The sequence below is a fragment of the Bombus huntii genome, chromosome 7, assembly GCF_024542735.1.
Source record: "Bombus huntii isolate Logan2020A chromosome 7, iyBomHunt1.1, whole genome shotgun sequence".
Taxonomy (NCBI): Eukaryota; Metazoa; Arthropoda; class Insecta; order Hymenoptera; family Apidae; genus Bombus; species Bombus huntii.
The window spans coordinates 5,238,597-5,252,559 of record NC_066244.1 but is presented as its reverse complement, the minus strand read 5'-3'; the positions used below and the strand labels follow the sequence as shown (position 1 = coordinate 5,252,559).

The following is a 13,963-nucleotide window of genomic DNA, read 5'->3' as shown; positions in this document are numbered from 1 at the left end:
TGGAACAACGTGGAAGCCAAAAAAGAAACAGATCCATCGTAAACCCTTTCGTCGCGGGAAGCAGGTTCCAGACAATCTTCGAAGCGATCGCGTTAACGACAGATACAGTTTCTGACTGTTGGGGCGCGGAACGAAAGAAAACAATGACGAAAAAGGAAGGAAAAAGAACGGAAGAGAAAAAAAGGGGGTGGATGCATTGAATTCGACGCGAATCGATAGCGCGCGTAACGCAATGAGCCGTAACTATTTATAAATTACAAAGGAATGGAGGAAGCACGAGAGCTAGCTGGGACACGGCATTAAAAATCACGTGTTCCGCTTGAGCTCATAATCTCGTATAATCTTTTGCAAAGTTGTTAATACTCGCGGCTTACGGGTGTTAATTTAATATCCATACAGGTACGCCAACATTGAATATCCGAATCCCACTGGCTGCAGCTGTACAGTCCACTACCACAACGATAAAAAAAATCCATAAAACTGCTCACACCAAGAGAGAGAGCTAGCTGGCTTCCCATTCCATGTCGTACGCCGGCTCATATGCCGTTTGTATCGTTCAGTGTTGCCCTCCGGACCACTTTAATACAAACGATAATACTCGCTTCCGTCGCTTTCCCTTCTTTTCTTTTTTCTTTTCTTCTTTTTTTTTTTTTTTTTTTACCCAATCCTTTCCCCTTGGTCGCAACCGTCAAGAATTCGTCCGATAGCGCTGACTAATCTCAATCTTTATTTTTTATTTTTATCGACGCGTGAAGAGTACTATCAATTATGGGTAATATAATTGCAATGGCATCTTTTATATCGTGTCGATCGTATCGTGTATCTTTGATTTTTAAATTCTCCATGGGTAAGTGGAGAAGCTATGGGTTTCGTCTCCTCCATTCTTTTCTTTGTTTCGATTCGTTAAAAATTCGCAAACAATCGGACACAAGGGAACATCGATACGTCAACTGTGAATGGTAAATTGTAACGATAGAATTGTATTGTATTTTATTAAGTAATACGTGATGCTTCTTTGATTTTTTTTCCGTTCTAGTTCGTTGAAATTTTGTGAATAATCTGTAATAATTTGTAAAATACATTATGCATTACTATATATACTTATATTTATATTTATATTTATATTTAATCAATATATATATATATATATATATATATATATATATTGCTTATGTATGATGATGTAAACAAACATAAAATTATATTATACGGTTCATGTATATTTTTTTAATTGCGTAGTTCATAACACAATTTCTCTTTTAGTATGTCTTTTATGTCAGTAGTCAGTATGTCTGAATGATAAAAAATTTATTTATAAACTCGTTGGTCCATATCAACTTTTAATTTAGGATCATTTCGTTGAACGTTACCAATCTTAGATATTTAAAATGATAATGACCCGACAGCACGGCGCTCCATTAATTAATAGATCTAGTAGATTAGATATGTATGATAATATCTATTTCTATCTTTCCTTTTTTATTTTCTAACTCTAATACTCTTTCGCTCTAGTACTTGTCTAGCTCTAGCACGAAAACAATTTGGAAGATTGAAAATACACTTTGTTTCGTACTATCAATCTCTCTTACATTCAACTCATATTTCCACCTAGCATAATTGCTATAAAATAGTATTTAAACCGAACAACTTACGATTTTGCTAAACCAACGAAAATCAATCATTAAAATATTATTATTTAATTATTTTATTGCTATTTACATTTTAAATTTCTACTTTATTCGATGAAATCGATCGAATCGTATGAATTTTACAATAGTCGTCTTAAAATTGTATTGTCTATGTATCGTGGAAGATAACAAAGACCAAAGCATTTTATCAAAAACACAAGGCAACTGTCATAGTCTCCTTTAGGTCTTTAGAAAGATCGTAATATGTTGCAGTTGCGTTCGATATAGTCTCGATAGTTGCGAGTATTCTCAATTACGTGAAAATGCTCTCAAACTATTCGCTAAACCAGATCTTGCGCTGTCGTCTTCCGGAAGATTGTTTCGTCGTCTTGGCTACGATCCAACAAAGTTGTCTCGTTGTCCGCGGCATTTTGAAACTTTTGGAACTGTCACGCGATTTCATGATAGACGTTCTCATTTAAGTCTAATTAATTAAGTTTCCCTTCAGTCCTAGAGATACTTCACCAAATCGAAGTTATTCCGTAAACATTTTAACAAAATCTACAAAGATCCATCGGACCCTTAAGATCATATAGACAAATCATTCTTCCATGCTATATTTATCTAATACTTTATATATCAAATCGCTATGTCAGTGACATACGTAGCCAAAAATTTGTAAGCTATACCGCCTCTCCTGCCAATCGTGTTAATCATTCGATGTTAATCAATCGATGCTACGAATATGATAGCGATTTCTATTCTTTCGCAATAGATTCTCAAGCACGAAGTATTCCATTACTGAAATTTAATTAAACAACCAATATAATTAAACCTGAAAATCGAAACCTCGAACAATTGTTCGCCGAATCCTAGCTCCACTTTGACCAAAATGTGCTACAGACCTTTATTTCCATACAATTATCAACAATCGAATATTCATATTATCAATAATCGATACAGTCAATATTCGCACATAACAAATCTCTTCTATAATAAGATTTTTCATAATTACGAAGTTGAACGATGACCAAAGGCGATCCTCCCTCATATCCAGTCCTGACAACGCGATTTCGCCGCACGCAGCCGCATATTCATAGCAATTCTTGTGGATATACGCGCGCGTGCGCGACCAACCGTGCACACATATTCACGCGAACACGATACAAGTACGAACTGGCTCCCTCTACGTAGGATGTAGCCATTCCGGCTGATCCATCTCGCCGTTATAGTGAGATTTATGGAGACGGTACCGTTGGAAACTGAGACTGCCTGTTCTGGAGGTGGGAGGGACGAAAAGGGGTGAGAAGAGGAATAGCGAAAATATGAGAAGAAAAGGGAAGGAAGGAGCGTACGAGGGTGGTATAAGCACGCGTGAATGCATGAAAGCGGCCAGGATGGCGGACAGTGTCGAAAAAAAGACGATTGCAGAATTGGAGGATGAGACGAAGGATAAAAAGAATTTGTGCTAGGAGCCATGATGCTTCTTCGCCGTATCCTAGTGGATACGGTTCTTCATTCCAGAATATTTGGCCATGAAGATATACTTAGATAGGGTGCAGTTACTCCTATTGAGTTACATCTCCTATTTTTCTACTTGTCTCTTTTTAGAATTAGTAAAAGGAACGGATTTCTCGATAGATATTTCAAAGTTTGAGACATACAAATAAAAAAACTCTCGGAAAATTAAAAAGTAACTCTTTCAAATTCAACCGAGGTCCAAGTAAATATTTCAGTCCAATATGTAATCGTTGTACTTGTTAAAGGTTTACACTTTATCATCCATTTTTACGTCTTTCTTAATCGATATCACCGACAATTTGAAAAATGACATACAAGAGCCAATATCTTCGTAAATGCCCGACAAGCAGGCTGTCTCTAAACCGCCACGGCAATCGTCCAAAGTGATGTCCCTTCGAGCTCGTCAAAGATGTATAGAGCTGAGAAAGTGGCGGCATCAGGCGAATAAGTAGAGGGCAGATTTTCACGGTCCTAAAATCCTCTCAGAGTTCCCTCCGTTATCCAACGAGATTTCTTCGCGAAATTTATTTTTAACGAAGTGCTGTCTCCAGGCGTCTTTGGCCGTCGTGAAACAACCATGTTCGTTAACGTGTTTCTACTACCATTACGAAACGTAAAGAACGAGATGTAAAAAACAGCCAGTCGAAATCGCATAAAACCGGAGGCAATTATATTTTCAACAGTTTCAAAGTTTCCGACGTTGTCGTATTTACATATCTTCACTGCAAAAAGATATTAATTCGTCGACAAAAACCAATTCACGCTACACGTATAGCCACTTAATTCTGCTCTGATATTCGCACATTTCATATCTCAATTTCCCTTTGGTCTCCCAGTTCTTTAGAATAGAGTCGAAGCGAGAAATCACACATAAAAATAATTATTCTTTCACGTTCGTCTGTCCAGAGACAGACGTATCTACTTACCTCTGGTACACGGTACAGCAGCTCACGCACTATACCGCTAATGAAGTTTCAAAAAGTTTCGTACAACACACGCAGTAAAAAATCACAGGAAATTTCCTATAAATGTTTGAATACTTTCGTCAGCTACCGTACCTATTATCTATGGGATGTAAGTAGATATGTCCGTTCTCGCACGGTCAGACTTTATTACGTTAATAAAGAACACGCTCGAAAGTGGTACATACGATGGTATCCTCCGAGACCTACATAAAGGAAGAAACGAATTTTTAAACGAAGACATGCGTGAAATAACGCCTTCGCCGCGACTAACTAGAAACATCCACAACTTACGTGATCTTTCAATTTCACCATACTACTACCAAGACTACATTTACGAAACCATATACCGCGCTATAACCGCTCGAGATAAAATTACGCGGTACTCGATTTTGAGGCAAAGCTATACTCTATCAACTCTAACTCTACTTCCGATACACAAATACTCCGTTACTCTGGTGAAAAGATGCGTCTTGGAAGGAAAGAGCAACGCGTAGTCCATGCATGGACCAGGGGTCCCGTAGATTTCGAGGTCGTAGGTGTGCGCATATGTCGAGTAGACGGAGGGATGGTGGATAATATAATGATGGCGTCGGCTGGGCAAGGAGGGGCGGGGCTACGAGGGGATCAATATTATCCTCCTCCACCTCCACCTCCGCATTTTCCTCTGCCGTTCCCCTCTCTTCACCGACGGCCAACCTTCCCTCTGTGTTCCCCTCGTTCCCTTCTCGTTCCTCCTGTTCTCCACCACCATCGTCGTCTCCACCCTACAACCGTCGACCTTCTCTCCCTTCTACCGACGTTCCTCCTTCGCCTCCTCGTCCTTCTCTCCGACCGCGACGTCTCCCGTCTTACGAATCGAATTGCTGGGCCGACGCGACGCGACGCCTCGCTACGTTCCGACTCGCGTGTATGTATGTATGTATGTGGTGTGTGTGTGTGTGTGCGCGCGCTCGCGCGTACGTGTGTGCATGGAAGCAAGTACTTACATACATGCGCACGTTGTACACATGTGTTCGTAACTGTGGCTTCGAACGCAGATTGTTTATCACGATAGGAGGCACAAGCGACTCGTTGATCGCGAGCAACGACTTTTCAATGCTCGGCTAGTTTTTTGAGTATCGCTGGATCAACGCTGATTTCGAGTAACTGCAGAGCTTTCTGAACGAGGCCGTGAATGGCTGGCAGTGGGTTTTCTGGTATTATGGTTTCATAAAGGCGAGATTCTCTGAAAAAGTCGGAGGGAACTCGAGATTTTAGAAATATGAAGGAGTTTGTTCGCCTGCGAGAAGAGAACTTTTAATTGCTTATATTTGTTGGTATTTGATAGTTGAGAATTAATAATTCGTTGCAATGATACGACACCAACGCAGAGCTGTAGTAACGTATGCGATATAATAATATAGCGACGAATAAATAAGATACAGATTTAAAAGTAGGTAAGTATTTTGCACGAATATGTAAATTCCGAGCGGTACGATGCATCGATACCGAGAAAAGCTTTTGGGAACATTTATTTTTCGGTAAGACGTACTGTGACAGTAAATTAATTAAGTCGTCAAATTTTTACAACGTTTTCGATTATTGACTCTGTCTGATAAGGTTCGAATGTAATCTTAAATTAAGTTGTAACGTAAATTCGATATCAAATAACTTAATCTTTTTTTCTCTATTGTATCGATTAAGAAGATGTATTCAATTTAATAAAGCGAATGGCGTATTTTTATTTTCAGTTCTGCTCGTTTATCTAGTTTTGTTTCGTATAACAGGTATTTGTACGTAATACTTGAAGTTATTTTCTAAATAGCAGTTTGCGATAAATATCGTTTTACTGCTACTTTGAAAAACGTGTAGATATCTTTTGTATTGTTTTCGGGTAGTAATACGAATCACATCGATATTTGTGTTTCAAACGCATTCTCTCGACTAAATATATTTGGTTTTAAATTTTAAAAATACAATCTCCCGCGTCGTTTGTACAGAATTACAAGCATATTCGTTTTACATAACGTTTATGTAGCACGAAGGCGAATGTAAAATTTAAAAAGAGGATTTTTCCGCTTGTTCCGTTTTATTTTTATTATATTCCGCAAAAATTTATACGAACAATCCGCTGTTTTATCCATAAATCTATAATATTAATCAATGAATTTGTATGTGTACGAAATCTTCTAGCCAATAATTAACTTTAGCTTATTACCAAAATAATTATTACTAACACATTCATTATTGTAGAAAAAGAACGAACGATTGCTTCTCTCTGAATAAATTCGTCTATCGAGCTGTTAAACTCGTCTTTAGAGATACGTTTCACCCACCTGTATCTCAAACAGCAACAAGATTGACGTATTGAAAGAAAAAAAATAGGCTAACAGCGTGGCCACCTCGTACGAAACGAATCGCGCTTATCCGATTGTTCACTGGCCGTTGCTAAGTCGTGGGATTACCTTGTATGGGGCAGCATTTTCGGGGGTGTCTATATAATGCTGAAACGTATATGTGGCACAGAAAAGACGATCAAGGGTGGCCAATGCGAGGTTGGGGAGGTAAAAGCTGGTAGGTTGGTGGGGGCTTGATTGATGAGCTAGCCCCGGTCACGGTCTCATTACATTTATATAAGCTTTCGTAGATTGAGCCGTGCACGGAAGCTTACGCGGTGGCGAGGGGTCGTGATTTGATGAGGTTTTATTGCTCGGATGACGTGACGGGAGCCATTGTTCAAGCGGTTGTCGAGTGGAAAACATTGGATTCGATTTATCGCGTCTACCAACTTGCTTCTCACATTACGTTTACTTCCATTAAGCAAAAATCCAACGACCGACAAATCGCAGAGACAACCAAATAATTAGAGCGTGTATCGTCGTTGATTTATTAGGGTTGGAATAACGTACGAAAGAAGAGTAATTTCTTAGTGGAAATTGATGATGTGTTAAAATTGACGACGATTTACCTGTGAAAATTCTTCGTGTAGTTTCACCGTTGACAATCGTTTAATAAAAACGTCGTGAATTTTCGATATATTTTATTTGATTTAAAGGAAGTCGATTGATCAGAACGAATTTATTTCTATTTTTCTATATCTTCTCGCAGTTTTCATATAAAATATTTTCACGTGCCAATGTATCTATCCAAATCTTTTTTCCTGCAGCTTTAAAATACAAATGGCCGCTGTGGTTGCGGTTAACGCCGGTCAAGATCGTTTTTCGAAAATTATCAGCACGCTGGTTAATCCGTCGACTTCTATCGTGACGGGCGCGATTCGAAAGTTCATTCATCAAGCTTATGAGCCAGCAGAGTCGACTCGAATTCTGCGATGCTGTTAAAGTTTATGGGCGCGGTCTTGTGTGTGTATACGAAACGACTCGCGCGCGCCTTCCGAGAGTTTATTGATTCTCGAGCCACGGCATCTTTCGGCCGCTGTTCTGTCCTATCGAGTTTACTCCCCCTCTTTTGGCTTACCGTCGCCCCGTGTCATGTCTACGGGGTTGCTTCGTGAAATCCAATGATGTTCCTGCTCAGCAAGGAAAGTTTGCTCATACGCCGCCCGTACGAAGGGGAAATATTTTTCTCGCGCCACGAGATACTCTGCTCTTTCGTGAAATTCATAGGGGAGGAAAGTCGTACGGTCTTTGGATTTCGATGTTGTTCGCGGAGTTCCATTATCGTTGACGAGATGTTTAACGATTGGGGATACTGCAAGATTTGGTAAATCTTTGCTACCTATGAAATAATAAACAATAAGTTTTATAACATATAATAACATGGCATACGTTCCAACTTATCTCGGCCAATTTTTCTTTAACCTCGCGTTACAAATTTTCGTAACGTTATAACGTTATCATATTCAACGTGCTAATCTTAACCAGTCAACGTTAAAAGTATTATAACAGCCATCCAATTTCTGAAATTCCATCATTTCAATATATTACAATTTCATGCTCCTCGAAATACTCGCTTGAAAATTGTCTTCGCAACCTACGCTCACAGACAAATACACGAGGCTCAAAATCATTCCAAAGTAATCCGGAGGAACTTGGCTTCTAATTCCTGCCAGCTCAAAAAGCTCGAACAAAGATCTCCATTAAAACCGCATCGGTAATCCTTTCGATCCGACGCATCATAACGTCGCTTCTTGACCTCGCGCGATTACGTGCTGCGTTCCGAGAATAATCGGCAAAAGGCAGGGCATTATTCTTCATTAGCCAGTCTTCTTCCCCTCTTTCAATGACTCGTCGCGCCTCTTAGCGTTTTCACGGCGTGATCGTGCGACCATCCATCTTGCGAAGGATCCTCCAACCTTTTTCGTTGTTTCTCTCCCTCGATATCTTCCTTCCTTCCTGTCGTCCTTTTTCGCTCAAAACTTCACCTCGCCAACTGGAAGCAGATACAGTGGCTCGCAAAAGTATTTAAACGCTCACCAAATCTTTATTGTTGTGTTCTACGAAACATTTTGAAATTTCGTTAGCGTTATAACGAGACACGATTTTCATGATTAAGATGGAGAAGCTTGGAAGCAACTTGAAAATGTATATAGAAGTTATAAAATATTTACTGCAAACAGATAAATTTAGTAAAAGAAAATTAGCATACAGCGCGAATAATTATTTTGAACATATGAAATGTGTTAAAGATCCCATTGAATATTCCGACTTGTCGATGTAATGGGCGATTGACTGTTTAAATTCTTTGCGAGAGATCTCTGCGAGATATAGATTTGTGCTATACATCTTGCAAGTCCTACATACATTTTTAAATTTGTTTCAATCTTTATGAATACGACGACGACGATCGAGCTGACTATAAGTGGTCAAATAATCTCTGGACAGACGAATACTGTTTCTTCAACAAAGAGTATACTCGAAGGATGTACACATCATACGTTTGTAAGAGAGTTTCATTGCGATATATGAAAGGGAAGAAATCATTTTTTAAATGAATGTACAATCATGAATACACACGAATACACATATCATTCTGTATATTATTTTTTATTCGACTTCTACTAAATCTATTTTACAAATTTCTGACTAGATATATCCACCAAATATCTTGCAGCTTCTATGTACGTTTCCAAATTGATTTAGAATTATACCAATATAATCACAACGATCTAATCTCGCAGCAACGTCAACGAAATTTCAAGATGCTTCCTATAATAAGCATAATATATTCGTAAAAGGTTTCTACGAGTGTTCGAATACTTTCACCAACTACTGTACCTTCTCGCCGAACCCTACTGGCCGAACCCTCGCCTCGGTACCCGAACCAAACGTTCTAACGTTGGTTGCCTTACAGTTACGCGAGTATCTGAGTGCAACCACCCGTATAATTGTCGGGAGCAAGCTGGTTGGGCGTCGTGGAAAAAGCAACACGAAGGAACGAGCCGAAGGCGAAGGGATGGCGTCGAGGTTGAAGGGCGAATGGGAAAGGAAAGAGGGTGGAAACGGCTGACGAGCGGCTCGCCCTCGCAGTATCGAACGCGAGAGAGGGCCGCCTTGAATTAACGCCATCATATTTCAGGATGGAGGAGCTCGCCGGGGTTTTCTTGCCATTTGTCTCGGGACTCGGCCGTTTACCGAGTGTGAACCTCGCCTTCGTCCCGCAACATGAGTAATACCTGGCTCGAGCGAGTCCTCCGCGCGAAATCTGGCGAAAAACCAGAAACGCGAGCCCCGCGCGTTTCGTCCGTTTTTCAACGAGAGCTGCGAAGCATAATAGAAGCAGTATTCGTTAACCGATGAAATTTATATAGTTAGGGAAAAAGGGGAAGGATTTCGCGTGGATTTTTTGTGGGCGTGGGTTACACCGTTGAAGTGTAGGGTGTTTAGATTAGTTTGGACGAGTGAGAAATGACGTCGGAGGTTGGCGGGGGGAGGGACTCCGGTAGGCGCGGTTTAGATACGGGAATTTTTTGGACCACGATTGCAATTGCTTTTTCAACGAGACATAATTGTTTCACGGTGATAAGATAAGATAATTTCCTGGTAATTGTTGTATTTAGAAGTGTTTTCCTCGGTTTGATGCGTGTCGCGGCCGTACTTGGCTGAGATACGGCTCGGTTCGTGTTCTGTTTGAAAATATTGAAATTTCTGTTTGATGTGATTAAACAGAGGCTTTTATTTAAAAAGTATCATTACGTTATTTACATTGGCATTAGTTTAGTTCCATTTGAGTAGGCATAACATATGCACCTGAAAAAAGTATTATGAGATTAATGCAAACTTTGATCGATGCATAATGACCATACCACTGCAACCTCGTTTTGAAAATTTTCTTCTACAAAATGTTCCACTTAATATAAAATATTAAAACTATTAATTATTGACATTTTTCCTGCTAATTCGTTGTATACGTTAATTGTTTAAATTAAATGCCGCCGCTACTGTCGCGCTTTTTTGTTTTTATTAAATATTCATCGGTTAAAAGAAGAATATCGTACGAAAGTGATAGGTATCAGGCATAGCAGCTCATTGATTTTTGACAATCCAAATAGGTGTTGACAACAAAGTTAGATGCAAAGAAACTTGCGACGAAAGAAGGAAAAGCAAAAGGTGAAATTTTCGTAGCAACGAAAATATTAACTTATTATCATCCATTAGTCGTGGTTAAAGAGAAGATCACCAGAAAAAATGCAGGTCTCGTTGGTTCAATCTAATATGACCCTTCTTGATACGAGCTTAAAAACAGAGCACGCGTACTGTACAATTCCATCATTTACATTTACAAAGCATCACTTTTGCTTGGCTAAACACTACATCTCTAATCTTCGTACCTCTAACCGTCTATCCTATCACGACTAACACAATTAATTGTTTCTACCACAAACTATTATATTTAACGCAACAATTTGTTCTGTCAACGCAGGTATGGTTCAAAAACAGGCGGGCGAAATGGCGGAAACAGACGCGCAACGCGAACACCGCAGCTGACGCGGTAGATTTCAAGCCCGGCTTCGGTGCTAGCCTGAACAGCTTCATCGGCCAGCCTTTCACTGACCCAGACGCGCTCTACAGTTCGTACAGCACGTACAACAACTGGGCCGCCAAAGTGCCATCGCCTCTGAGCGGCAAAGGCTTTCCTTGGGTCAATACCTTGGGTTCCGTGGTACCAACCGCGTCGCACCATCATCATCACACCCAAGTCAGTCCCGTAAACTGCTTCAACGCCGCGGCGACGTCCGTGGCGGGCAACCACATGGGTGGAATGTCCGTGTCCGTGGGTCAGGCAGCCACGTCGATGTTACCAGGCATGGGATCGGGCTTGGGAGTTGCCGGTTCACCCGTGGCAGCGACAGGAGCTGCGTGTCCTTACGCGGCACCAGCGGCACCCCATCATCCCTACGGACCACCGGTATACACGCCACACCATAGAACAGCGGCAGCTCCGGAAAGCTGTACCGCGATGACATCCAGCATCGCCTCGTTACGATTGAAGGCCAGGCAACACAGCAGCGGTTACAGCAGCCTAAGCGGCAACTCGTTCAGCATGGACAGCACGCCAGTCTCAGCAGCTGGGAGTCCAGTAGGTTCAAGAGCTCCTTCGGTCGGCGGTGGACCGCTCAGCGCGTGCCAATACGCCCTAACAACCGCTGGCGAGGCGAATCCTCACTCGCCAAGCAGCGCAGAAGCTCACGTGAACGCTACAGCCAGAGCCCAAGTCTGAGGTGAAGCGGGGGCTACATCTAGCCCCCATCACCACACTGTAACCGCGAATTCTAGAAGCTCCCTGGCCGGTTCCGGGAGCTCTTTGGGAGGTGGCAGTCAAGTGGTACCGGTGGGAGCTGCAGCCAACGTGTCCGCCGGTCAGCAAAGCGACAATCAACTGAGAACGCAAGAGTGACCCAGGCCTAGGTCCGCCGCCTCGCCGACATTGTCGTCGACCCCTTCGTCCACCACTTCTCATCCCCCTTACCTAATGTACGACGAAGACGGGACCACGGCGGACCAGAAGATAGAGGATGACAGAAGCGTGATCGAGGCAGGAGGCATAAGTGGCGAACGTGTTATCGCGACAGCCGGAGGTATCGGAGTAGGCGTTGGCATCGGAATTGGTGGCTCTGGTGCGGGTCCTGGAGGAAGCACAGGATTAGCCAGCTATTGGCAACACGCTACCACTGCTACCGGATACTGGCCCTCGTTATTGGACTGTTGGACCACGCCGTCCATCGCTTCCACCTCGCAGACACTCTCTCTGCCACGAGACGAGAACTGAGAACAGCGCACGCTATCGTGATGCCAGCGATGTCTTCGCAAGTAATTCTTACATTAGTATCTTGGATCTGGGGATGCTAAGTATCTTTTATTGTATTTTTAATTTCTATCGTTACACTTTTAGAGGTTATGAAACTTGTGTTTTGTTAAGCTTCAACTGGCGTGGCGTGGATCAGATTGGTGATCAGTAACGAACAGACAATTGATCGGTAAATAGCTCGCCTCACAATTGATCGTATACCGTAGTGGTACCAAAGGCAGATAATAAGAAACGCAACATTAGAAAAGAAATACAAAATGTGAGAAATACGCGTTATATCCGTCATTGACTTTATCTATGTCGCGCTAGTTGAAAGTCAATTCTTTCTTTCTTTCCTTTTGTTCTGTTTTTCCTTTTTTATTTTCTTCTTTGTGGATAGGATTTTGCGAGGACTCGTGGCATTTACGACGATCTTGAATTGTTACTAAATTGCGGATATTTATGCAAATTCATATTTCTGTGGATATAGTTAAAGCGATAGAACGTAGGTAGAGAATTGTTTACTTAAATATTATACTTTGAATAATTTATATATTCCTGCATTTTCTATACATTTTTTCACAACCAAATTTTCTATAAACGCATAAAAATCCGCAGTCTTACGCGTTATTACGTTCAGTCGTACGCTGTTCTTCATCGAAATTCGTAGATCGAGCGTTTAACGGTTATTTACACGATTTAACGACATTCTTCCCAGTGCAAGTAAACGGGAGAAAACTGTACATAGGATTGTAAATGCACGAACGATGGAACGATTATATTGGTATATAATATTTAATGTTTCGAGGTGCATGTTTCATCCGTAAAAAAATGAACGGAATCGCAGAGAGCGTAGGGCGAATTTTAAGTTTCCTAAAGATTGATTGAGCTTAATTAGAATTTTTATTTTCTTCGCATTTACAAAAATGCCACCTGTTCAACAAATACTCGAGCCAAAGTGCAATATATTCGACTTGATAGTCGTTCTTCTCGAAAAAGGAAAAGAAAAATAGTCGCTGAAAGTGTGATCTATCGAGCAACGAGCTTTATATTTTCGTAAAGATTTATTTTTACTTGCGATTAGTTTCTTCTTCGCGCGTTTGTCACGGGATATCGTGCGTTTCGAAACAGAATTCACGAGCAACGTCGTTGCGGAACTTCGTTGTGTACAGTCTTTCAAGACTCCAAACGAGAAAACGAGTAAATTTAATCGCAAATTAGAAGGATAACGAGATGGAAAAGAAGTAACGGGATGAATAATAAAAGATCCGTCGCGGATCGAGATGTACTCATTATTCTGTAGATATATGTATAGTAGACGCTGATTTTACGCGGTTCGTAAATATCTTTCAGAATTGTTATATTGTAATGATGATAATAATAACATTATCCAGCAGAATACCAAAAAAAAAAAGAATAAAAGAAATGAAAAGAGAAACCATACACAGGCTGTAAGTAAATGAAATGGCCACCGTTGCGATTGCAAACGGTGCTTTGTACAGTGTACGAGGAAAGAAATCACTTTATCGACTATGCGTACGTTATAAATATTATTAATATTATTGAATAATTATAAAAAAAAAACTGTATTCGATACCCTTGCAGGGCACGTGTAACTGGACT

At 40.9% G+C, this 13,963-nt stretch overlaps 1 protein-coding gene across 1 annotated transcript in view; it reads left to right on the top strand.

Annotated features, from left to right (window-relative positions):
* Positions 1-12,009, top strand: part of LOC126867494 (pituitary homeobox x) — a 45,595-nt gene extending 33,586 nt beyond the window's left edge. The window contains exon 4 of the mRNA XM_050621991.1: positions 10,976-12,009. Coding sequence (XP_050477948.1) covers positions 10,976-11,773 — 798 coding nt within the window. The 3' untranslated portion in view covers positions 11,774-12,009. The remainder of the gene's footprint in view (positions 1-10,975) is intronic.
* Positions 12,010-13,963: the final 1,954 nt, after the last annotated feature.